This window comes from Lampetra fluviatilis, chromosome 50 (assembly GCF_964198595.1).
Source record: "Lampetra fluviatilis chromosome 50, kcLamFluv1.1, whole genome shotgun sequence".
NCBI lineage: Eukaryota > Metazoa > Chordata > Hyperoartia > Petromyzontiformes > Petromyzontidae > Lampetra > Lampetra fluviatilis.
This window is the reverse complement of record NC_136324.1, coordinates 256,145-282,545: the sequence shown is the minus strand read 5'-3', so window position 1 is coordinate 282,545 and position 26,401 is coordinate 256,145. Positions and strand designations below refer to the sequence as shown.

Sequence of the window (26,401 nt, the reverse complement as noted above, 5' to 3'; positions counted from 1 at the left end):
CTTCCGCGACATGGGAAGAGCACGCGTGAGCGTCCCTCCTCCTCCTCCCGAGCAGCAGGACAAGCCCACGTTCTCCACTCGTCCCACTCCGCCGACGTGAGCCAACCCTGCCCCAGCACTCCGCATTTGTCCATCCTAAAATAGCGCGCGGACGCTCGCGGAGAGAGAGACGCGCAGCACAGTGCAGGTTAGTTAACGCACCTCCACCACCACTCACCACCACCACGCACCACCACCACCACCACCACGCACCACCACCACCACCACGCACCACCACCACCACCACCACGCACCACCACCACCACCACCACGCACCACCACCACCACCACCACGCACCACCACCACCACCACCACCACGCACCACCACCACGCACCACCACCACCACCACCACGCACCACCACCACCACCACGCACCACCACCACCACGCACCACCACCACCACCACGCACCACCACCACTCACCACCACCACGCACCACCACCACCACCACGCACCACCACCACCACGCACCACCACCACCACCACCACGCACCACCACCACCACCACCACCACGCACCACCACCACCACCACGCACCACCACCACCACGCACCACCACCACCACCACGCACCACCACCACCACCACGCACCACCACCACCACGCACCACCACCACCACCACGCACCACCACCACCACGCACCACCACCACCACCACCACGCACCACCACCACCACCACGCACCACCACCACCACGCACCACCACCACCACCACGCACCACCACGCACCACCACCACCACCACCACGCACCACCACTCACCACCACCACGCACCACCACCACCACGCACCACCACCACCACGCACCACCACCACGCACCACCACCACCACGCACCACCACCACCACCACGCACCACCACCACCACGCACCACCACCACCACGCACCACCACCACCACCACGCACCACCACCACCACGCACCACCACCACCACCACGCACCACCACCACCACGCACCACCACCACCACCACGCACCACCACCACCACACACCACCACCACGCACCACCACCACCACGCACCACCACCACCACCACGCACCTCCACCACCACTCACCACCACCACGCACCACCACCACCACGCACCACCACCACCACGCACCACCACCACCACGCACCACCACCACGCACCTCCACCACCACTCACCACCACCACGCACCACCACCACCACCACGCACCACCACCACCACGCACCACCACCACCACGCACCACCACCACCACACACCACCACCACCACCACACACCACCACCACCACGCACCACCACCACCACCACGCACCTCCACCACCACTCACCACCACCACGCACCACCACCACCACACACCACCACCACGCACCACCACCACCACGCACCACCACCACCACCACGCACCTCCACCACCACTCACCACCACCACGCACCACCACCACCACGCACCACCACCACGCACCACCACCACGCACCACGCACCACCACCACCACCACCACCACCACACACCACCACCACCACCACCACGCACCTCCACCACCACTCACCACCACCACGCACCACCACCACGCAGAGCCCCCGGTAAGAAGTATTGAGCGTTCTAGAATGTCGAGCCGCTCTCCCGCCTGTGCTTTTCGGGTTGCTACCGCGGTGTTGTTCGGCGTTGATGTCCGGTTGTACAGCAGCGCGGTGCTTGTGCAGGTGAGTGTCACAGTGCCTGTACAGTGTCACAGTGCCTGTACAGGTGAGTGTCACAGTGCCTGTACAGGTGAGTGTCACAGTGCCTGTACAGTGTCACAGTGCCTGTGCAGGTGAGTGTCACAGTACCTGTGCAGTGTCACAGTGCCTGTACAGGTGAGCGTCACAGTGCCTGTACATGTGAGTGTCACAGTGCCTGTAGAGTGTCACAGTGCCTGTGCAGGTGAGTGTCACAGTGCCTGTGCAGTGTCACAGTGCCTGTACAGGTGAGTGTCACAGTGCCTGTACAGGTGAGTGTCACAGTGCCTGTAGAGTGTCACAGTGCCTGTGCAGGTGAGTGTCACAGTGCCTGTGCAGTGTCACAGTGCCTGTACAGGTGAGTGTCACAGTGCCTGTACAGGTGAGTGTCACAGTGCCTGTAGAGTGTCACAGTGCCTGTGCAGGTGAGTGTCACAGTGCCTGTGCAGTGTCACAGTGCCTGTACAGGTGAGTGTCACAGTGCCTGTACAGGTGAGTGTCACAGTGCCTGTAGAGTGTCACAGTGCCTGTACAGGTGAGTGTCACAGTGCTTGTACAGGTGAGTGTCACAGTGCCTGTAGAGTGTCACAGTGCCTGTACAGGTGAGTGTCACAGTGCTTGTACAGGTGAGTGTCACAGTGCCTGTAGAGTGTCACAGTGCCTGTGCAGGTGAGTGTCACAGTGCTTGTACAGGTGAGTGTCACAGTGCCTGTAGAGTGTCACAGTGCTTGTGCAGGTGAGTGTCACAGTACTTGTACAGGTGAGTGTCACAGTGCCTGTACAGGTGAGTGTGACAGTGCCTGTACAGGTGAGTGTCACAGTGCCTGTGCAGGTGAGTGTCACAGTATCCCCTCTGTCGCTGTATGATATCGATACCAATCACGATGATGACTATTTCCTATTGTCTTAAACACCGCTTAAAATATAGACCGTTGAAATGAAAGCGTTTGTGATGTTTAAACATTCATGTCGATTTTTTGGAAGTCATTGTTGAATAATCAGCAGCAATAATCATAAATCATCTACAAATCAACCTCATTATCGCTAGGAATTTGACATACTATAAATCATCCTCGAATCCGTGGATGGGAATCGAACTCATGTTGGTGGGTTCGTGCAGTGCGTTTGCCACTTGTTGCGTGTTTAGTTTGTTGTCCTTCCCCGCACCTCCGATTATCACGGTTGGCTACGTACGGTGCGAAAGAAGCTCAACGTACATTAATGGTAGAGCACACAGGACTTGCAGTCCAGAGGTCGACCTGTTCTATCTCCCGGAGGGGCAGTTGAAAGATCGGGGGCAGTTGTTGTTATCCCCCCCCCCGCTGCCCGTTTAGACCGCAGTGTCAATTGTTACACAGCACAGTAAGTCGATAGGTGGGAACTTCCTTCACACCGTACGTAGCCAACTGTGCTTATCGGTGATGCGGGGAAAGGACATCAAACTAAACACAAAAAGCAGTTCTAAATAAGTGAGTTTTCAATCTGGCTCCAGTGGCTTCCTAATATATGTTTTGAGACCCATCGACTCACCACACAGAGACCCATAGACTCAACACACGAAGACCCATAGACTCAACACACGCAGACCCATAGACTCAACACACAGAGACCCATAGACTCAACACACAGAGACCCATAGACTCAACACACAGAGACCCATAGACTCAACACACAGAGACCCATAGACTCAACACACAGAGACCCATAGACTCAACACACAGAGACCCATAGACTCAACACACAGAGACCCATAGACTCAACACACAGAGACCCATAGACTCAACACACAGAGACCCATAGACTCACCACACAGAGACCCACAGACTCAACACACAGAGACCCACAAACTCACCACACAGAGACCCATAGACTCAACACACAGAGACCCATAGACTCAACACACAGAGACCCATAGACTCAACACACAGAGACCCATAGACTCAACACACAGAGACCTATAGACTCACCACACAGAGACCCACAGACTCAACACACAGAGACCCACAAACTCACCACACAGAGACCCATAGACTCAACACACAGAGACCCATTGACTCAACACGCAGAGACCCATAGACTAAACACACAGAGACCCATAGACTCACCACACAGAGACCCATACATTCAACACACAGAGACCCATAGACTCAACACACAGAGACCCATAGACTCACCACACAGAGACCCATAGACTCAACACACCAGCGTGCCCATGCCTAGTTCCCTTGCTGTCACACAAGACATGTACGACACCAAAACAAGTGCTCCTCGTAAAGATCACAATGAAAACATTTCAGCCATCATTGGGTCCTTTTAACACGTCGGCTTTCATTGGGTCCTCCCTGCAGTGACCGGCACGTAGCAGCGGCTCTGGGAGCGGGCCGTGCTCGTAGATCCAGCATGTGTCACGGCGCAAGGGCTTTTTTGAGCCCCCACTATTAATAGGTCGTGCCAGCTGCCGGTGAGCAGATATGTCCAATGCGCGCCTTCAATTCCCCAGCGCCGAACCGTGCACAGTTTCAAATTGGTTCTTGGGGCTTCCCATCGGTATACACCGGACGAGCGCGCTGATGGCCACGCTCGCCTGTAATTATCCAGCACTGTGGAGGTAGCGAAGGTTGGGGGATCGCCGCACACAAATGTTGTGGAACCCCCTTCCCAGGGGCGTCAAGCAGGTGCCATGCCCTGGCTCGCCAGGAGAATGGGGCGCAGCAACAATGTGGACTCGACCTGTTACATGTGGATGGGATAGAGTGTCGCCACCTCGTATGCCGTGGGGTTTCTCCGGGTGTTCCGATTTCCTCCCACGTGTATAAGCACTCATTAATTGGCTGAAAACATCTCAATATATGGAGGGCCGCAGAGCTTGGGCAATTTTTGGTCTCCCTGGATCACCCCCTGGCTGCTGACTTCCTGCTCGTCTGTGGTTCTTCGCGCATCAGAGCCGTTCTCTCCCGTCGAGAGTGAGCGAATACTGAGCTGTGAGTTTCAAGTTTAAATCATTCTAATATTGTGAGAGTTGGAAATGTTAAATTACATGTAGCTATGTATACTACGGGGTGTTCATAAAGGTTTCATCCGTTTAGAAGAAATAGAGAACAGCGCTTTGTAAATCCACTGCTGGATGAAGTCAGCGGCAGCAATCGACTTCATCTGTAAATGAATATCATTACCAACCACCATCATCACCACCAACATTATCACCACCATCTTTATCACCACCAACAACACCACCATCAGCATTATCACCACTAACATCATTACTACCAACATCAGCACCACCAACATCATCATCACCAACATCATCATCACCAACATCACTGCCACCACCAACATTATCACCACCATCAGCATTATAACCAGTAACATCACTACCACCCTAAACATCATCACCACCAACATCACTACCACCATAAACATCATCACCACCAACATCATTACCACCACCAACATCACCACCAACATCATTACCACCACCAACATCATTACCACCAACATCATCACCACCAACATCACCACCACCAACATCACCACCACCAACATCATCACCACCAACATCATCACCACCAACATCATCACCACCAACATCACCACCAACATCACCACCACCACCGTTGGTGAGGTTCGGACCAAAGACCGGTTCATCAATATCTCAACCGACGTCGGCCATGGCCAGTAATCGAACTCAAGTTGCATGCTCCCCACTGTGCCAGCCGAGCGGGCTGGCCACTGTGCCCCACCACCACCACCACCTACACACCGCGTGCTCAGTGAGGGGTAGCCAGCAGACATGCCACGCCATGTCAGACCGTCATCGTTGAGGATAGGTTCGTGTCTCTATGAAGCGAGACAGATAATATTGTCGCTGTACCTGATTGCCTTCATTTTGAGATATGCATCGATTGTAACTGAGCATCAGGCATGGCATGATTTGGGCTTGGTTCTGGTCATTGTGGTTTTGTGTTTGAAGGCTCATCATGTTTGAAAGGCAGTGCAGACGCAGTAAATCACTGCCCTGTTGATTTGAACAATCACTTCGCAAGCCCCGATACAGTGAAAGCCCAGTTACAGAGATGTCACTTTCAGGATAATTATTTCTGTCATCTCAAGACTGAAACTATCGTGTACTTCCAAAACTAGACCGGCTGGAATTCAGTTTTAAAATTGTTACTAATAATAAGCTGCGGGGAATGCAGAAAAAATAGAGGCTGACACATTACACCAGTTTATTAATGCTACTGTAATCAATGGTGTAACTTCTATTTTATTTATACACTTACATCTGTGTGTGTGCGTCATACCCGTGTGTGTGGGCTAACGTGGAGAACAGTGGCGCAGTGGTTAGCGCACTCCTGAGCCTTAAAATAAGTACTGGCGGTGCGCCGTGTAAAGATCAGGATTGGGGAGACAAATGCGGCCGGGTGTGGTGTCAGCCACCCAACCCTCTTGTGCCGTGCTGGCCTCCATAGGTGTCCACTAAAATCACTTCCTCCAATCGTGTCGACAAGTCGATAGCGGGGAATCTTCCTTGCTAACTAAAGTTATCTATCCACTGCTAGATGAATGTGCCATCCCTCGTGCTCCTGCGATGCCAAAACACAGCGAGCGCTCGCACGCAAGCTGACGCCATCGCTCAGCCCCGGTGGCGGAACAACGGTGTATTGATTCGTGTAAAGAACCCGGAAAACTGAGTTTGATTCCTGACGACAGGTAACATCAGCGGTGCGTAATATTTGAACCATTGCTGATGTAGGACCCCTAACCCCCCCCCCCCCCACCTTCCTTATACCAACCTGTATTGACCAGCGCGGTGACGTATGGACAGGCAACCTTCACGGCTGACATCGTGGAGGCCTTCATCCAGCAGCGTATTGACATGTCTCGTCCTTAAGTGACATTTATTTTGTTTGGTAAATCGATAGGATGGATTCAGGTGTGTACATCCTTCCAACAAATGTATCCTACTCACGAGCAGGATGAGAATGTGCACAGTCCCCTCGAGTTTTTTGTCAAACGAATGCCGTCACGATTCAGTCAAGCAGCCCATGTTGGATTCTATTTAATTCCAGACAAGTTACAATCAGGCGCCACTGTGAAATCGGTGCATTCACCACAGCACACTATGCCAGTCGTGCCCGTTAGAGAGAGGTAATTACGTTTTGGAAAACGGTGAGTTACTCAACTTAATCAAGTACAAACATGGCAATTTTGATTTGAATCAGTTGCGTGATATCTTCAGCTTGAAAGTGGAAAACCACGGAATGCCTTCCGTGACCTTGTTAGGCATATTATGTGCCTAACAAGAAAGACCACGGTGCTATGAGGAAGGGCTATTGCCCGAAACGTCACCTATTATATATGTTTCCTTCTAAGGCCGCACACACACACGATGTCATTGACGAATGTGTTGAGTTGTTTGTTACATCAGATGCGTGTGGACATCTGACGAGCTGGAAGCCCATGTGAGCGATCAGAATAAAGGCTTCAGTTACCCACAGATGTGAAGCCTGCGAAACAGATGGCACCGTCAACCCGTCACTCGACTGGAGCCCCTTGCTGGCCAGGGGCATAGCCACTGGGAGTGTCGTGAGGGTCTGGACACCAAAACTCATACCAGGACAAAACATCCTTGGATGAGTCCGCATTATTCTCCCTTTTACAAGGCGACATAAATGCCGATCATGCTGAATACGGAACCTTTCAATATCCCCACTAACAGTCGGCTGGGTATGCCAGTCAGTATCCGGCCGTTGTGTAGCCTGAATATAATGATAGCTCAGAAGAACTCCTCTCATTCGCGACAAAGTATCAGGAGTGTTGGAACGTCCTGGATGCTGTCTGTAATCCAATCAATAACCACCGAGAGCCGTTCGTGTGGGAGGGCTCCCCAAACTTCCCAGCGTGTCGCCAGCTGTGAAGCAACCGTGCAGCCATCGCCGTGGTCGTCGTCGTCAACTCACAGCCGTGAATTATATAAGTATCCCCCGTCAGCACCGCAGGAGCGAAGCATGGCAGCACAGCCGCCCGCGGCGGGCGGCGGCAACGTCGTCGCCGCCGCCGCCTCCGCCGCCGCCTCGCTGGTGGCCGCGTCCACCCTGAGGGGCCTCCTGGGTCTGGCCGCCTCCTCCACGGCGCTGCCCCTGGCCGGCACGGCGTCTGTGGACGCGCAGGGGCCTGCCGCTCACCGCGGCGCCATGGCGACCTCCTCCTCGACGTCGCCCAACGCCACGTCGGGCGACGAGGGCGAGCCGTGCGTGGCGTGGATGGAGGTGCAGCACTTGACCTTTCACGTCGCGAACGCCTGCTTCCTGCTGGCCCTCCTCGTGCCCGGCACCGTCTTCCTGCACATGGTGCTGTTTCGGACGCTCCTGGTTGCAGGTACGACCCCGGGGGGAGGCGGGGGAGGTGGGGGGAGGGGCATGAGGATTGAGTCCAGCAGGGGGGTTGGTGCTCGCTCATTGGGGGCCCTGAACAGAACACTTTTTTTGGCGACAGGAGAGATGTAAACAAGAGATGGAGATGTAGGGAGATGAGAAGAGAGCTACAGATGATGACCGAGATGTAATGAAATGAGATTTGAATTCGAGTTCAGATTTGGTTCGGCCTTATTTTTTCCGCAGATATGGGACCCCTTGGACTGCTCGAGGCCCAACGCCTTTGCTGAGATTACTCTCACTTCACGTCGCCACTGGCGGAATCATTTGGCCCTCTCTCCACACTCACGTTGGCACCTTCATTCACACACTGCTCGCTGGAGGTCATTCATTGTTCTCTGCTGCTCTCGCTGGATTTCCTCCCTCGTGTTACCTGTATTGATAATTCCCTTCCAGTTCAAGGCACCACGCAAAGCATTTACCTACTGTCCTCTGCGTAAGATTTATGAAAGTTAATTGTTTAGTATGTATTTTCTTAAAACACTGTATGCCGTCATTTGAATGTAAGTCAATTATCACCTGTACATGTGTTTTATTGTTTTAAAGTGTCTCGATGATGTGGCATTTAGACCTTTTACATATGAAAACATTTAATTGTCATTGTAATTTAATTAAAATTACGAATAAATGCCTTTCCAGACCGCCTACGGGAAGGCCCCAGCGGATGGCACCACAGCAGTGCCTCATTAAAAATAACACGCAGCTGCTGCATTTCGTGACAATCTCAGAGTAACCACCACGGGCATTATCTTCGCCGAAAATAAATACGATTTGTAATATTTGTGGCGGCATTCCCCTGTGAATACCAACTGTGCCTGGTGTCATCGCCCATCCTCAGAGAAGCACCGGCTCGTCGCAGTCATGACACCACCGGCTCGCTGGTGTCACGAAGCCTCATGGCCGTTTCGCTCTGCGTGGGTGACCTGTCGCCTCCAGGTTGCGCTCTGTTCATCACGTGGGCGGCGTTGTACCGCTGCGCCATTGACATCGTGGTGTGGAATTCAATCTTGCTCACCATAAACCTCGTGCACCTTGTCTACCTGCTCTACCGAAACCGCCCGGTGAGTGTCACCCGCCACGGCTCTCATTGTGGGGTTCACGCGAGTGGACGCCCACGCTGAACCTAGCGCTCATCGCGGACCATCGCCCTCGATGGTCGCGGACCAGGGGCCTCTCTGTCGTTGTGTGGAGCGGCAGTGTGCGCTCATGGTTCGCGCGCTGCACTGCGAACCCAGCGACCCCGATTCGATTCCCGCTTGCGGTCAACATCGGTGATGATTATCTGAACTGGTCCTGGGACTCTCCCAGGTCTACCTATCCTCAAATCAGTACCTGTCGCGGTGTGAAATAAACATCGCCACTGGGGGCGACGGAGGCACTCGCCCACACACCCCGTGTCTGGCCGTGCACCTCCCCGGCTTCACCTTGCTTCTCCGTGTCGCCGGCGGGGGCCGTCTCCCAGGTGAAGGTGCACGGCGAGCTGAAGCGCGTCTACCGCCGCCTGTTCGAGCCGCTCAACGTGTCGCGCGAGCTCTTCCAGACGCTCACGGGACAGTTCTGCACCATCATGCGGCTGTCGGCGGGGCAGCCGTACAGCGTGGAGGAGAGCACCTCCACCGACGGCCGCCTCAGCATCCTGCTCAAGGGCAAGTGAGTCGTCGTCGTCGTCGTCCGTGTGAGTCGGATCGTCATTCAACTGCCCCGCGAGCCGAGCTTGCCACATTGCTCTTCACTGCTGAGCAGGAGCGCACTTGCAACGCAGAGGTCGCCACCGGCGTGCTAAAATAGGGGCAAGTTTCTTAAATGCCCCCCACCCCACCCCCTACCACCACCACCACCCCACGCCCGAACACCACCACCCCACCCCCTACCACCACCGCCAGCTCTGCCCACCCAGCGGTGTGACCGAGTGCACCACGTGTGGTCGAGCGGCAGGTCGTGTGCGGTGGGGTGGAGTGTGAGCGCTCCTGAGTCTTCCAAGACGTCTGGGCCACCGTGGAAGAGTAGGCCAAATACCCTCTATCGAGGCTGTCTAAAGCTCTTGCAAGTGGAGGCCTTTCCGCCAGCACTGGCACAAGCAAGAAAAAACCGGACCTTTCTTACCTTCTTCATATTTGTGGGTAATGCTGCTGTGAGAGCAGTCAAATAATCCAGATGTCGTGGCAAGTTGGCGCAGTGGTAACAACCACGCCTCACAGCAACAAGCGCCAGGGTTTGATTGCCGACTATGCTATGCCCCTGTTCTTGCGTGGGGTTCCTCGGGGTTCTCCGGTTTCCTGGCTCGCCAGGAAAAGGCAGGACAGCAAGTAGACTAATCGCTGTTTCCATTTGTATGAGGGATAGAGCGTTTCCCCCTCACGCGCGTGGGTTTTATCCGGGTACCCCGGTTTCCTGCCACTTGTATAATAAACACTTATCGTGAATTGGCTGAAAACATCTTAAAATAGAAACCTAATGTAGTGACAGGGCCCTTCGGAAAAGTCTCCTCCCACTTGGTGTGGCTTTCCTGGATAAACAACGAAAATAAATAATGAAGTGAAACTAGCAGCGTTGTGTCTGTCGAGGGTGTGAAGCCGTTCAGCGGCCACTGTGTCGGCTTGGTTGGATGTCGGTGACACTGCCCGCTCATCGGCAGTGCGAGGTGCAGTGTGGGATCACGTGACCCATGCTCTGGCTCTTGTGACTGCAGCAGTCACTTTGCGAGTCGTTCTTTATTGCCCACCGATTAAGGGGGTGACCACGTGCCCATTCCCTGTCCTGCAGCCATTTAGGGCTGATCACTGTTTGCTGGGGAGGTCAACCCGTGGAGTTTTTGTGTATAGAGGAGTGTGCCCCCTAGTGTTTTAATTTGTAAAGAAAGTCACTTGTCAGAATCTCTTGCGTACTCTGTGGTTCTGCCTGGACCAGATCCCCTGGCTGGGCCCCCAGCGCGACGCACACTGCGATGCGTCGCGCTGTCACAGTGACAACATGGCTTCTCCGCCTCTTGCCATGACGCCGATGTAGTTGAAGTGAAATGTTTTGAAAAACGAGAGGAACCCTGTTTATGAAGATAATGTGTATCGCATCCTTTACATCATGGACATAAATCGGAATGTGCCATCCAAAAAATAACCATAATACTTGCAGTTTTTAGTCTATGGCCACGACTAGTTTGGTATATTTCAGTCTGAGGTCAGGATACCAATTACATTACAACAATACGTGAGAAAAATCATGCATATGCTTGTTATGTAATTTTTTTCAAATGTGTGTTTCCAATAATATTTGATTTGTAATACGAGCAGCTATCAAAGGAAAATACTTTACATATTTGCAAATATTTTTTCTGCGGTTTTCAAAAGGGCAACTTTGTCATAGCAACGCAACCTTAAGACGACGGTTTGGTTCATATTGGGTCGTCAGTCGTTACTGTGCCCCTCATCACGGATGGACAAACAAATTATTTCGAAAACGTTCACGAAAATAAATAATTAGGAATAATTGTCTCATTTTCTTCTGGAGGAGGAAGCATTTGTCCGTGTGGCCAGCTCCTGGGGGCATGTGTTGTTTTATGCTGGACGGACACTTCGCGAGAGAATGTTTACAGATTTGCTTTTCCTCCTTCCGTGCGTGTCGCCAGAATGAGGGTGACCCATCGCGACAACTTCCTGCACAACATCTACCCCAACGCGTTCGTCGACTCGCCAGAGTTCCGCTCCACACAGCTGCACCGCGGAGAAACGTTCCAGGTGACCGCCGGGCATGTGGCGAGTGGCGTTAGTCTCTGTGGAAACGAAGTTGGTGATGAAAATATAAATTCATCAAGGATTTAATTTTTCGATTTAGACGCTGTCTCCCCGACAGACCTGGTCTTCACCTGAGGACGGCTGCTTGCGTTGTGGCCGAAACGTCGTGAGAATTATTTTTATTATTTGATTACTTCCCTTCTACGTGACTTTACCGAAAGAACCAAGAAGATGAATCCCTGCAGTCACGAAAGCTTTAAATCGAAATATGATTAACATGTTGTTTTAGCACACGAAACGAACACTGGCGATGAGTGCATTGACGACTCCATTGCAATCCCGTGTACGATCCCCCGACCTCCCTTTGCACGAGCAGGTGACGATCACTGCCGACGAAGACTGCGAGTTCCTGTGCTGGCATCGGGAGAGGCTGACCTTCTACCTCGAGGTGGAGCCATTCCTGAAGGAAGTGTTCAAATACCTCATCGGGAAGGACATCACCAACAAGCTGTACTCCCTCAATGACCCCACGCTCAACATCAAGGTGATGCGAAGCCTCAGAGGAGCACCTGGTGCAGTGTGTAAACATCAGCAGTGGGAAGAGACAAAGACGGCCGGCGCAGGCATGGTGCTGGCCACCCACCCCCTCGTGTTCCATGTATGGACTTCTTTAGCACTGTACGTAGCCAACCATGCTAATCGGAGCGGGGGAAGGAAAATAAGATAATGCCAAAAAGCAGTTCTAAAGAAATGAGTTTTCAGTTTCGAGTTGCCATTGCTGCTGAAGCTGCATGGGTAGCGTGCCCTCTGCAGCGAGATGGAGCGCCATTCATCAGCCGTGTTAAAATGACAAACGTCCTCAATTTAACAAGGTAATAATGGTTGGTGTTTGAAAAAAAAAGTAAATTATGCAAAATGGGTGAACGATGTAGCAAAAATCGAAGCAATAATTACGTGAAGGTTCATTAGGGAATCTCACACGTATTTAATTTTCACAATTACGTATATGATGCTCATGTATCATGTGTTTGACCTCATTGTCGTTAATAGCTAATGGGAGGGACGGATGATGAATATATCTAGCGAATGAAACGTCTATATGCTGTATTTGGTTTCTGCTTGCATACGAATGCAATAGAAAAAGACCCACTTCTCACCTCCATAGTGGCACCTAGAAGTGATGGTGGGCCATTGACCCAGCCGTATGAATTATATGGGTACAATCGATGCATCGATTCACCAATTAAAATGAAAAATGTACATAGGAGAGAGGATAGAATTTCTCTATTTTCTGCACAGCATTTAGTTCACGTGACCCCTGCAGCCAAAACGTTTTGCTCAACGAAAGTAAATAATGACTGGAGTGACGCAACTGGGAAACACAATGGCGTACGTTGCATTGCGAACCGTTTTCTCCGGCCACGACCTCTCGACCTCTCTCTTGACCTCTGTCTCCCCCGCTCCGTCACCGACAGGCGGCGAAGTGCCTGGACCGGCAGCCGTCGCTGTGCTCCCATCTGTCCCTGACGCAGGTCCGCAACAGCCTGGCCAGCTCGTCCGAGCCTGAGGAAGGCCTCGCCCAGCTCCGCTCCACCTCGTCCAATGGGGGCGGTGAGTGAAATTGGGTAAACGTCACCGGCATTGCTGTGATTACTCTTTGGTTCTTTCGGTAGAACCAAACTCGGGTTGAAAGCGTCGGTCCGTCTATGACGTGGGGTTGCGACAACTCTCATACCGACGATCCCGGTATGAACACAACTTTAGTGCCAAGTTGTGTTGTTCTCTTGTACTTTCCCATGCTAAATCGGCCACATTTACCGAATGGTTGCCCACAACAAGTTGGAGTCACAGGTCAGAGTGAAAGAGGGCTATCTTGCAAATACGAAAACCCGTCGTGGCCTGCGGGTCACGCCAATGAAACACGTCCGTGGACACGCACGTCGCACAGCGTTACAGAGTCCGTGCGAGTGCATGATTCTTGTTGTTTGTTTTTAACCAGCCAAAGAGATCGTACCACTACGGGAATCATCAGCAGGTGTGCCACCTATCCTAGTTTCCCCAGTATCATCCTGAATTTGAGGGAGCTGCTCTGGGAAATCTTTGAAGGCTTCCCAAGGTCCTGATCGGCCTTCTCACTTGTATGAAAAGGAGGCCTTGTGGGTAATGCACCTGGCCAATGACGATGATTAAGCACGTAACGAGTCAAATTGGGGTTGCTCTTTAATGCAACAATGATTCCTCTAGCACCAAGTCGGTTTTCATGAGTGTGATATATTTCTATATGTTCGGCAGGGTGTCCATGCTGCACAACTCTTGGTACAACCCTAGAACATATATTAGAGCCCTAAGTGATTGCTTTGTTGCTGTGTATCGTGGTCTCCGGTGGCGGCAGGGGTCGTGTGGACCCAATGCAAAAACAATCCATTCTCGCGTTGCGTACACGAGTCGATGTACGTAACGTGAGTATGAGCGGATGCAATTGATTACTCAATGCATCTTTACACCCCTAATGATGATGGCAATGATGATATTCCTTTCTCTTCAGGCATTCCCTCACATATGCTGCCCATTGAAGAAATCGGGGAAGATGATGTTTTCCAGGACAGGTCATGAAAAAAACCCACTTAACATTGCAACCAACATCCACCCACAGTGACCAGTGAAATACAGACATTGCTGTGGAATTGACTCTGAACAGTGTGTATGTACACACAGCATATAGAAACCCTGGCCAATCACAAGCACGAAATAAAGTATCTGAAAGTCTCAGGCTCTCTCGACTTGGATGTAGCAATACCCTTCATGCGCCTATGCCAACAGTTGGGGGCCTGCTAACTCGTCCTATGGAGGCTCTCTGATGCCCTCATTGGCTGAAGCGGAGCGTCTGATTGCACTATACATTGTGCGAACGGGGCCTGTAATGGCAGCCAACGTATGTATGACGTGTTACGTGTACATTGCGTTCCCGGGCAATCTACGTCTGGACTACCGCGTAGGGATGCCCGGTCGCGCTGGGTAAATATATCCGGTGCATTTGTGGTCGTGCCCCGTGTTGTTCGTCGGGATGTCCGACACGTCGCTGCATGTGCTGGGAGCTCCTTCGGCAAGCTCAGGAATGAGCTCTAAGCACGTGGGTGGTAAACGTCGGACATCTTTGCCGAACCATGATGCGTATACAACCCGAAAACACATTTGAAATTGGTCTGTCTTTAAAGTATGTATTATATGTATATAAAACATGTATTCAAACAAATGCAACAATCGTCCAGTATAATTGTTCTTGAAGCACATAGATAAAAAAGCACAAATGTTTTAAGAGACACAACATATCATTTATTGCAGAGAGTTTTACATCAATCATTCAATCTCAGCCAACACTCAACGTCACCTCAAAAAGTATTATTTTTCCCCATTATTGCCAGACATGGTGTACAGGTAGAGGCACAGGCCTGCATGGGCTGCTCGTGCCACTGCTGGCAGATGGGGCTCCACGAGAGGGGCTCTGGAGAGAGCCCCTTTGAGGCGGGGGAGTAATTTTGACTCTCCACGCTGGGCAGATATCCTTGAAGAGGATTCTGTGCACGAGATATATATATAAATATATAAACGTGATGAACTTGTGACCAATGTCGACGGCTAAACTTCTAACAGGATACTCGTAAGCGTCGTTTAGGCTTGACAGGACTAAGACGATGTTTGTCGTGAGTGTTGTACCGCGACATTGTCCACGAATGCTCTGACCGCTTTGGTGTTGTGTGTGCATGTTGTATACTTCCCACAGGATTATCAGATAAAAGGCGTTGTTATGGTCTCACAGGTCGGCAATCTTTAAGACTCGATTGTACATTCCATAACTAAAGGTTCATCCTCTGTTCATTACGATATAGTTTTTGGTTTCTTAGTACGCCAAGCGAACGGAATTTAAAATAATCCTTTTCTCGGAACATGAAAATGACTTTTTTTGAGGTGACTGCGAGTATGCAGCTATATCTTCACATCGCTCAGTGCCATGATACTACGACTCAGATTTATGTTCCATTAGAAGTTAAGATTACGTTTAAAAATCACGTATTACTTGTACACACTTCACGTCGGTAACGCTAAACACACGAACATTCATTATGAACGATCAAAGACAATTGTCCGACGTTGTCACTTAAAAGTGTTTTACAGAAATTCACTCAATTTAAACCAACACGTCACCACAATTTCTTGGCTGTCTGTTTTTCTTTTGTGTAACCAGTTTTCTGCGGGAAGACGTAAAGTCAAATTGTGTATACGCACACAATAAAACGCATCCCACGACTATTGTTTTTGTGGAATTTTATAAAATGAAGATTCAATTTTGTAGTTAGCACGTTTTAACGCCTCTGAATTTCCATCTGATTCAAACCCCGAGCAATTGCAATGTTTGCATTTCTCATTGCCACTGCCAAAAAATGAATTCCTTCAAGTTTAAAATGTTTACACAACGATGCAGAAATTAGGACGCACTTTGAAATTATTTGTACTATGTTACTGCTAAACGCCTGGCAGAGGGCAGACGGCACGTGGATGCAAGCATCACTTTTGCAAAAAGAAAAGTTTAAAAATTGACGTGGTTTGGAGTCTCATTACAAAAACATTACTGAAACAGTAAAAAAAAGTATGCTTACAGACATAATATCCTCGTTATTTAGAAATTAATTATATATCCCTTCTGGACACAACACGGTTTCTCTCCAGAAGAGATGATAACGATTTGTGTTTCAAATATATTTTTTTTATCGCAAAACGAATCTAAAAAGACGACCGGCAGGGCAAATAGGTTACTTCCATGGTCTAGTTTATTGGTTTCACTACGAAAAGTGTGTAATTAAGGACAAGTAAAAAATCAAAATGTCTAAAGTGATACGTATTTGTGGTTCTTCAGGTGCTTAACAAGGGCATTTGGAACAGATCACTACCTCCAAGCTAATCACTGCCGTTGCAAATTATTTAGAAAACACTAAATGATTTGCAAACTTGGTTGATTGGGAGCAGGAATGTTGATTTAATCACCACGCTTTGCTGTGCAGTTCTGTCCACCGCACCGACACATTACCAGAAGATACGCAAGTTGACATGACAGAGCCATTTTTAATTGTTTCACGGGGAAAAGTTACAATGCATAGATACTATAATACTTAAAATGAAATACAAACCTATATCATATAGGTTGTTAATATTTGCAGTCTGTGCTTGAGAATTAAACATTCAATCTATCTTTGAACCAATTCATGGATTAAAAGTGCTGTTCGCGATTGCTAACATCATTAGGCAGAGGTCGCCGTGTCGCTACGTGAAGGTTTTTGTCGCGGCGGTGCCGCTGGACGGCTCTGCGGTGTGAGTGGCGGGGTGTCACGTGTGCCACTGGACGGCTCTGCGGTGTGTGTGGCGGGGTGTCACGTGTGCCGCTGGACGGCTCTGCGGTGTGTGTGGCGGGGTGTCACGTGTGCCGCTGGACGGCTCTGCAGTGTGTGTGGCGGGGTGTCACGTGTGCCGCTGGACGGCTCTGCGGTGTGAGTGGCGGGGTGTCACGTGTGCCGCTGGACGGCTCTGCGGTGTGTGTGGCGGGGTGTCACGTGTGCCGCTGGACGGCTCTGCAGTGTGAGTGTCGGGGTGTCACGTGTGCCACTGGACGGCTCTGCGGTGTGAGTGGCGGGGTGTCACGTGTGCCGCTGGACGGCTCTGCGGTGTGAGTGGCGGGGTGTCACGTGTGCCACTGGACGGCTCTGCGGTGTGAGTGGCGGGGTGTCACGTGTGCCGCTGGACGGCTCTGCGGTGTGAGTGGCGGGGTGTCACGTGTGCCACTGGACGGCTCTGCGGTGTGAGTGGCGGGGTGTCACGTGTGCCGCTGGACGGCTCTGCGGTGTGAGTGGCGGGGTGTCACGTGTGCCGCTGGACGGCTCTGCGGTGTGAGTGGCGGGGTGTCACGTGTGCCGCTGGACGGCTCTGCGGTGTGAGTGGCGGGGTGTCACGTGTGCCGCTGGACGGCTCTGCGGTGTGAGTGGCGGGGTGTCACGTGTGCCGCTGGACGGCTCTGCGGTGTGTGTGGCGGGGTGTCACGTGTGTCGCTGGACGGCTCTGCGGTGTGTGTGGCGGGGTGTCACGTGTGCCGCTGGACGGCTCTGCGGTGTGTGTGGCGGGGTGTCACGTGTGCCGCTGGACGGCTCTGCGGTGTGAGTGGCGGGGTGTCACGTGTGCCGCTGGACGGCTCTGCGGTGTGAGTGGCGGGGTGTCACGTGTGCCGCTGGACGGCTCTGCGGTGTGAGTGGCGGGGTGTCACGTGTGCCGCTGGACGGCTCTGCGGTGTGAGTGGCGGGGTGTCACGTGTGCCGCTGGACGGCTCTGCAGTGTGAGTGGCGGGGTGTCACGTGTGCCACTGGACGGCTCTGCAGTGTGAGTGGCGGGGTGTCACGTGTGCCGCTGGACGGCTCTGCAGTGTGAGTGGCGGGGTGTCACGTGTGCCGCTCGGCTTGACGTCTGGCGTCTGACGCGCGGCAGGACCCGAAGGGACGTCGGAGAACGACGCAGGCAGCCGCTGTTGGTTGCATGACTTTATGTTGCTCTCTCTCTCTCTGATCGTTTGAAACAAATATAATCTACGATATTTAATTAAATTAGAACTTAGTTATATTTCACTCATGGGCAAGCATTGGCTCATAATTTAAGCACTCACATTTGCTTTCAAGACACGGAACACAACTTACTGTCACAAAGTTAAGGGTTTTTTTTCCATCTCACTTTAGGTTGTGTTTAAAGCAATTCAAGTGGTTACTTGTAAATAAGATGACTCCACTTATAACGCAACGGCTGCTCATGAGGCATGTAGCCACCCCAGACCTCATCACAATACATTCTCTCCGTTATACAGGACCCCACGCTCAACGTTGCACAGAATATCTCTACGGAAGCATCCAATCAAAGCAACGAAGGGCTCCGTGTTACACAGAAGCCTGCAGCTGGAGTCCAACCTACAGCGAGGTTTTGGTGCTGTCTCTCAACTTTATCACTGGACAAGAGCCCTTTTGCGAGATGGTTTCTCCTTGGCAAACAAGTTACAAGTCACACACACACAAGATACAGGTCACATTACAAACAAGTTACAGGCCAGTCACACACACCAGTTACAGGCCAGACAGAAACTGAGTTACAGGTCACACAAATGCAGTCAGTTACTTTGAAATGCCCATATGTCCACTTTCTGGCAACACGCAGTACCACGTGGCCATTTCAGCTGTTATAAAGGGAAAGGTGCTGGCCTGCGATTGCTTGTCCACGCTACTCCTGACGGAACTGCTTCAATGACAATCTCTACAGAGCCCCTCGAGAAGGTGGCTGGCCTCCTCTTACACACTCGCCAAGCGTCTTGGGAGAGGTGGGAGTGCCCACACTTTACCTCGCCACACGCCACCTGCCGATCGACAAACCGGGGTGTTCCCATTTACATACTGCTGGGTGGACAGAGGTGGTAGGGGGATTCACGCGACTCAACTGCCACGCCAGGAGAATGAACCAGCAACCTTTGGATTGCTACCCGGTGTGCAAATAATGAAACGGAGCCGACTTTGAGAGGTGGCCACCAGGTTGAGAGACCAGAGCGCCGAGCTACACTGTTGAGAATCTGGGTTCGGATGGGGGCAGACGCCCGCGATGAAACCGGGGGGTTCTCAAGTACAAGTAGAGAGTTGATGATCTCCAGGAGTCACATCCATGCCTGCCCAGAAATACATCATTACATTTCATTGTCCACCTAATGTGGCTACATTGCGGCTCTAAGCATTCAGACAATGTTTTGACTGTCAAGTGACAAACATTCATCTCAGCAGAGTGACTGAGAAAGTGCGACCCCCTACGGTGTAAAGGATGAAACGGAGACTTGAAGGACTTTTTCATCGACGTCCCATGAACAATCTCTCCCATGGGCCGTTCTGCAGCACATGGGTCGCACTGCTATGAGAGTTCCAAATTAATTCTTCACCTCATGAAAAGATGCTCCTACATAAGCCAACCAGAATGCACCGAATACAAAAACAAAGCCGATCAGCACCACTCACTGCAACTGTATCCCCTTAGCGCCCGTGGCGTCATAGTTCAGTGTCATCGTCCGGCTACAGCCTGGATTGTAATAAACTCGCACGTTGCACGCGACCTGGTTCTCTCTGCAGTGCATCAGGGCCAAGCAAGAAAAAGTTGCTTAAGAGCATAGAAATCAGCGACACGTTTAATAAACAACAAATAAAACAAATCGAACGGTTGGAAAAAGTTTGGAGCAAAGAAACAGGAAATGAACCACTTCACCCCCCACGTAAGCATTGTCGCCAAAAACCGCCAGACTGCTAAAAGAATTGTCAATGCGAAGGTCTTTCCAAGAAAGTAGATAAAGATGTGTTCATTAAAAGAAAGGGTGACGACGGATTTCATGTGAAGGACGCCGACACCACGTGTCACGTCCACATCCAGCTTAGGACAACGTGTGCATCTGTAACAATGGGGCGACATTTCTAGATTTCTCATAATAATTTAGCAGTAATTATAACCGTGCTTCAACAGGAATGGGCAGTTCTGTGATTGTAGCAACGTGTCAGATTTTTTGAAAAACATTTCTCGACACAAATCGTCTAGTACACAATACATGACGGTGATGTCAGGACGTGGGTTTGTTGAGTATTCTGACCACTCACAACAACCTAAAGACACGTTTTACACGGCAAGATATCTCACTTTGAACAGCACAGTATAGTCAAGATATAGAGTTAGCGTATACTTTTATTTTTTTTCTTATTAATGATAGAGCTTTTACGGCGTCACGCACACACGCACACACATAAGACGCTTTACATTACTGCACGGCCACAACAAACAGAACACCAATTTATCCCAAATCTTCATGACCACACAGACATACGTACGTTACGTCAACTTTAGAAACTTAATCCTCACGAAAACAAAGAACCACTCGAACCAGAACATTTAAAAATAGTCTCTAATATCGATTAGAAGCTGTCAATAAATACACCAATTGTTGGTTTCGTTTGTGGGGTCAGTAGGGGGCAGAGGGTCGCGGTGCTTGAGAGAGCATAGAGGGACTGGCACGGGGGGACTGGATGTTCACGTCACGGGATGGGATGCGAGTACACTGGCGCGGCACGTGCCAACAACTTGATGGGTGTGCAGGGACTCCGGTGAAGCAAGACAGCTGAAAAAAGAAAAACAACATGCGGATTAAAAAGTCCCCACGTCTGGACTTGGATTCCTCCTCTGTGACAACGCAACCTCGGACTAATACAGTACAACCCCTTTGTCAATCCACCGTCTGAGATGTTTGACCAAGGCAGAGTTGTTAATTGACGTGTGTAGTGGAGGGCTTGTGCAGGACACACCGCTTTGCTGGATATTTGCCCAATGGTCAAGCGTAATGAGGGAGTGGTAGCTCATTGAAGAGGAACAGCAATGGAATAAAGTGGTACGCAGACACTCGAATTATTACATCACACGGTGGGCCTTCATCCAGCAGTGGAATGACTGGCTCACGATGAAGATGTTGATTGTATGTCCCACCACCAGCTATGTTGAATGTGTTTCGCACCGTTCGTAGCCAACCGGGCTCATTGGAGGTTTGGGGGAAGGGAAACAAACTAAACACAACAAAGCAGTTCTTAAGAAATAAGTTTTCAATCTAGATTTAGAAGTGCATAGCTTCAGTGGCTTCACAATATCGGAAGGAAGAGCGTTCCAGACGGCCACGGAAGCGCATCTAAAAGCGCGCGACGCGGTGACCACCGCCTTTGTTCGAGGATGACCGTAAAGGTGACGTTGGCCGTCAGACTCACGTGCAGCTCACCGCAGGCAGGCGGCCGGCGTGGGCGGGGCACGACTACAGCGTGGTGGCCTGGATGAGGACCTTGGGATTCTCGATGTCTCGCTTGCTTTGCACCATCCTGATCTCCAGCTCCGCCACGCGAGGCTTCCCACCACCTGCTTGGGCTGCAGGCAGAGCAATTGTCGCGGAGCGACGGCGAGACTCAATATTCTCTCCGCCTGCGGTGATTTTGCACATTTTATGACCTCAAATTTGTCAAGGCTGGCAGTATTCAGATAAGACCACGCGGATAAGAGACACAATGTGACATTTATTTTAACTTGTAGTAATTTCAGCGGCACAACAATCAATTTGTGTACAAATGCAGGACTTCATAAAAATCCCAGTGAACTCTGTTTACAAAGAGACAGACATATAAGCACTTCCAGAAATATGCAAAGAATTTCTTATTCAATACGAATTTTTACTTTCATTTTCGATAAATAATGTTTATGTACAGGATTAAAGTGCAATTAAATGTTTAGCAATGGCGCTTGGCTCTTTAAGTGTTCTTGTGGTTGAGCGTACCTTGAGCGCAAGACAGGGTCCTTTTCAAAACGTGCGACATAGCCGACACGGCTTTTTCACAGGCCAGCTGTGGACACAAACAAACAACGGCGTGTAATTTACACGAGGCGAGGGTCACGCACTGCCAACACGTGGGTTGTTGTCGCGCTTGTGCCGGACAGCTCCCACGTTTGTTTCCGGGTTGTGCCGCGTGTTGTGCAGCGCGATGTCTGACGTTTCGCTCCACGTGCCGAGTGCTCTATCCTTTGAAAACCACCACGCCTAGGCCGCCATTGTCTTCCCGATGCTGATAACGCTGCACTACAATCGATATTTGTTTTATGCCAAGCGCATGCACACAAAATGCTTTTTGCGTTTAGTTTGTTGTCCATCCCTTGCACCTCCGATTAGCATGGTTGCCTTGGTACTGTGCGAAAGAAGTTCAACATACATACACAAATGTCTACATTATCACAGGTAAATACCTACTTAAATTTGTAAGTAGACCAAAATACCCCGATCTGTTCATCATATGACCTGAATGGAATCTCCGATCACGAGGAGTAACAAGTCGGGCATCACGCCAAACAACAGGCGGAAACAATCTGAAAACCCCTCATGGCGAGGTCAAACATCGGTCATCTCATCAAGGCTCCATCTCAGCATGAACCGCCAATCCTCACTTCCCACTTACTGGATTGCCAGCTGCGCCTCATGCCCAACCGGCCACCACAGCAGGATTTGGTGGGGCACGGGGGGGGTGGTCTTGAGAGCGCCGTGGTGGCGAGATGTTAACTACCTCGCCTTGTATACAGGAGGTCGTGGGTTCCGATCATGATGCCTATATATATGGAGTTTGCATGTTCTCCCCGTGGTCGCGTGGATTTTTCTCTGGGTCCTCCGGTTTAATCAACATTTAGAAACATGCATTTAGAGTATTTGGCTGCTATAAATTTGCACATGATAACCCACTTCGCCGAGCTATAATTTGTGGCCATATCGCTATAGAGTTCAGTGGGCCTTACCTGGTAAAACAAAAAGTTTAGTCTGGTTTCAAATGGATCTCGGGTGAATGAGACGTGTCGTGCTTTCTAACAAGATGCCCGTTACTGCTACGAAGTGGCACGACCTCGGTGGTGGGATCGTGGGCCAGTGTCCAAGTGAGGGAGAGGCTTGGTGTAAGTTTCCGCACACATGCTGGAGTCCATCATGTGTGGCCAACTTAAAGGTCTCATTCATTCGGCTTCCAAAACAGGATCGGGAATTTGGAGCGGACATCTTCGAATCCTGGCAGCGTGGCCTACCAAAAGAGGGTGGCGCACGTAGAGAGACACAGGCTGCTTCCCCACTACCGATGGAGAGAATTGTGGTGGGATAATTCCATATATCACACGGAGATTGGCGAGGTGTGTTAATTCAAGTGCTGTACTTTTACCAAGGTCTTTAAGTTCATCAATCTACGATGTCTAACACACAATCAGTATGCTGAAGTAGTAACTAATTGCCGCATTATGTTCACGTGACAACCTTACTAATTGGCTGTGTCGGGTGGAGGTGGGTGTACAATACATTTAACAAAACAATTCGCAATATTGATCGCAAAAAGCTGACATGTCACATCCACAGGAAGTAACGTAGGTCACATCTGCTTGCACAATGTACGGATTACTCATGCAAGGGCCGCGGAGAGGAAACGCTTCTTTGTTGTCCCCACGGCCGCGTCACCTTGAAGTTGTCAGGGTGGTGGTGGATCCACGCAAGGAGCATGGCTGCAAACAGGTCCCCGGTTCCAACAAACACCGCGTCGAGTTTCGGGATTTCCAGTCGGATTTTCTCCTTGCTGTTGGTACCGTCCGGTTTGCCTGCGTTATCACACACACCAAGACTAAAGATCCCCCACATGGCCTTCACAGACTGTTGGGGAACATGCTGTTAGCGAGCACCTATAAAGGCCGGCACGGCACATGAGGGGGTGGGGTGGCCAGCACCACGCCTGACCGCTTTTGTTTCCCCGGTGGCGATGTTTACACACCGCACTGGGTACTCAATTGAAGCTCAGTCGACCTAGGGGAGGCCCAGGACCGATTCAGAAAATCCTCACCGGTGTTGGCCATTAGCAGGAATCGAACTCCGGTCGCCTGAGTTCATAGCGCAGCGTAGCGCTAACCACACAGGTCCACACGTGACGGGATTACAACAAGCCACATGGCAAATCGTCAAGTTGGTAAACGCTGCCGTGGAAGCGTACGGAACTTCCGTTACTGGGAGCACGTGTGCGTGCAGGCCTCTCTCTAGATGATCGTGCGACGTGCGCGCCATCCTCACGGGTGATGCGGCTTCCCAGCACGATGAGGAGGTCGTTTTCGCAGCTGGGAATGAAGTCGGAGCTCGTGATGAGCACCGTGTGGGGCCCCATGGCGTGCAGGACCTCCATGACCTAACGGCAAAACCGCATGCCACCTGCGTTATTCACCGTGTGAGTCCAGGGGTACCGGCTGTGTAAACTGCGGAAGCCACACCGTTCTCTACCCGTGTGAGGGATTGTCCCCAATGGAAATTACGCTTGGTTTGTAGTCCTACGTAACGTACGTATGTTGAACTTCTTTTCCACTGTACATAGCCAACCATACTAATCGGAGGTGCAGGGAAAGGACACCAAAAATCAGTTCTGAAGAAATTAGTTTTCAATCTAGATTGTGTAACATGTTGAGACACGGAATAAACTGACAGTCATTATTTGGCAAATGCATCCAGATATTCACAAGGCGGGGGTGTACAAAAACAAAGATCCCACGTTTCGCCTTAATAGACTTTTGGGGTAAGTGCTGTTAGCGAGCACCTATGAAGGCCGGCTCGGCCTATAAGGGGGTGGTGGCCAGCACCACGCCCGGCCGCCTTTGTTTCCCCAGTGGCGATGATTTTACACACCGAACCGGGCACTTATTTGAGGCCGAGTCAAGCTAGGGGAGGCACAGGACCAGCTCAGATATTCGACACTAAGTGGTGGTGACGTCACCACGACACTTGTGCCAGGCTATGTGTACATTAAGGTCACGTGAAGTGTCAAACACCCGCTGGCAGGTCACCGGACAAACCCAGGTGCCATGGGTTGACCGACTAAGATGACTGGCCGATGCACGACCTGTGCCCCCTACTGTGCCAACTTGCTGTGTTTTAGCCACCCGGCGCTCGACTTATTGTTGTGAGCGTCACTCCTCACACAACAACCACCATTCGCCACTAGGTGGCGGTGACGTCACCACGGTGCTTATGCCAGGCTTAATTACCACTAAATCACACTCCTCGCGCGCCACACACACCGACACGACGAGCACGGAATGTCAGGACACTGCATCGTTCAGGTGGACTGTGCTGCCCCATCCATTCTCCAGCTCAGATCTGGAATGGTCAGATTTCTATGTCTGACACTTTGAAATATTTCCTAGATCGGTATTTATTTTATCAACGCCGGCATGATCATCATAGGCCGAGCCGACGCCTGACTGGGATTGATGATGAAAAGGGAGCATGTGGATGTGACACGGGTGCTCTGAAACGCGCCACTTGGCCAGAACCGGCATTGGCACGTGTTTTAAGACACTCCACCACCCCACGAGTTGTGATGTTTCGTGAGACGTTGAAATACCTCCAGAGCTTCCTTCTCGGTGTTTAAAGTCCTTCCTGTTAGGAGCCTGCACAGAGAGACACGTTCTCGTCAGCCGTGTTTCCGTGTTTTAGGTTCAGTGTCAAGAAACAATAACCTAAGCTCAGGGAAATTTGACTAAAATGGACACGTGAAGGATTTCATAGAAATGAACACATTTTGGTTATTAATAACGAAACATTTTTTTTCATTTTTTGAACAATTACATACGTTTTGATTAATCTCCCAGGTGGTTCAGATAATTGTGGAGATGTGGTTGTCATTTGATTCGAGAATTTATTCATTCTGGGTTGCTTTTACCATTTGGCGTGCATAGTTTTTTCGTAAATTTATCTCTGTCGTTTGTACATTCACTTTACAAGCCTACAAGTAACAGTATTATATAATTATCAAGTAATTTGCATAAACCAAGAAAAGAGATGCTTTCGCGCACAATTCGACCCGGATCGATGAACGATTC

At 50.8% G+C, this 26,401-nt stretch overlaps 2 protein-coding genes across 6 annotated transcripts in view; one reads left to right on the top strand and one right to left on the bottom strand.

Annotated features, from left to right (window-relative positions):
* Positions 1-14,680, top strand: part of LOC144948540 (uncharacterized) — a 33,399-nt gene extending 18,719 nt beyond the window's left edge. Inside the window, exons 6-14 of the mRNA XM_078878110.1 lie at positions 1-96; positions 1,692-1,710; positions 7,725-8,103; positions 9,096-9,220; positions 9,622-9,809; positions 11,782-11,890; positions 12,264-12,431; positions 13,363-13,498; positions 14,433-14,680. Of these exons, the coding sequence (XP_078734236.1) occupies positions 1-96; positions 1,692-1,710; positions 7,725-8,103; positions 9,096-9,220; positions 9,622-9,809; positions 11,782-11,890; positions 12,264-12,431; positions 13,363-13,498; positions 14,433-14,500 (1,288 nt within the window). The 3' untranslated portion in view covers positions 14,501-14,680. The remainder of the gene's footprint in view (positions 97-1,691; positions 1,711-7,724; positions 8,104-9,095; positions 9,221-9,621; positions 9,810-11,781; positions 11,891-12,263; positions 12,432-13,362; positions 13,499-14,432) is intronic.
* Positions 14,681-20,116: 5,436 nt separating this feature from the next.
* The window catches only part of PDXK (pyridoxal kinase), a 67,664-nt gene continuing 61,379 nt past the window's right edge, over positions 20,117-26,401 (bottom strand). For 4 of the 5 annotated variants that reach the window (XM_078878158.1, XM_078878160.1, XM_078878161.1 and 1 more), the window contains 6 exons: positions 25,924-25,969; positions 24,603-24,714; positions 24,003-24,139; positions 22,299-22,365; positions 21,742-21,895; positions 20,117-21,107 (listed from right to left, as the gene is read on the bottom strand). In XM_078878158.1, the coding sequence (XP_078734284.1) occupies positions 21,786-21,895; positions 22,299-22,365; positions 24,003-24,139; positions 24,603-24,714; positions 25,924-25,969 (472 nt within the window). In that variant the 3' untranslated portion in view covers positions 20,117-21,107; positions 21,742-21,785. The remainder of the gene's footprint in view (positions 21,108-21,741; positions 21,896-22,298; positions 22,366-24,002; positions 24,140-24,602; positions 24,715-25,923; positions 25,970-26,401) is intronic. The other variant, XM_078878159.1, reaches the window with a different exon arrangement.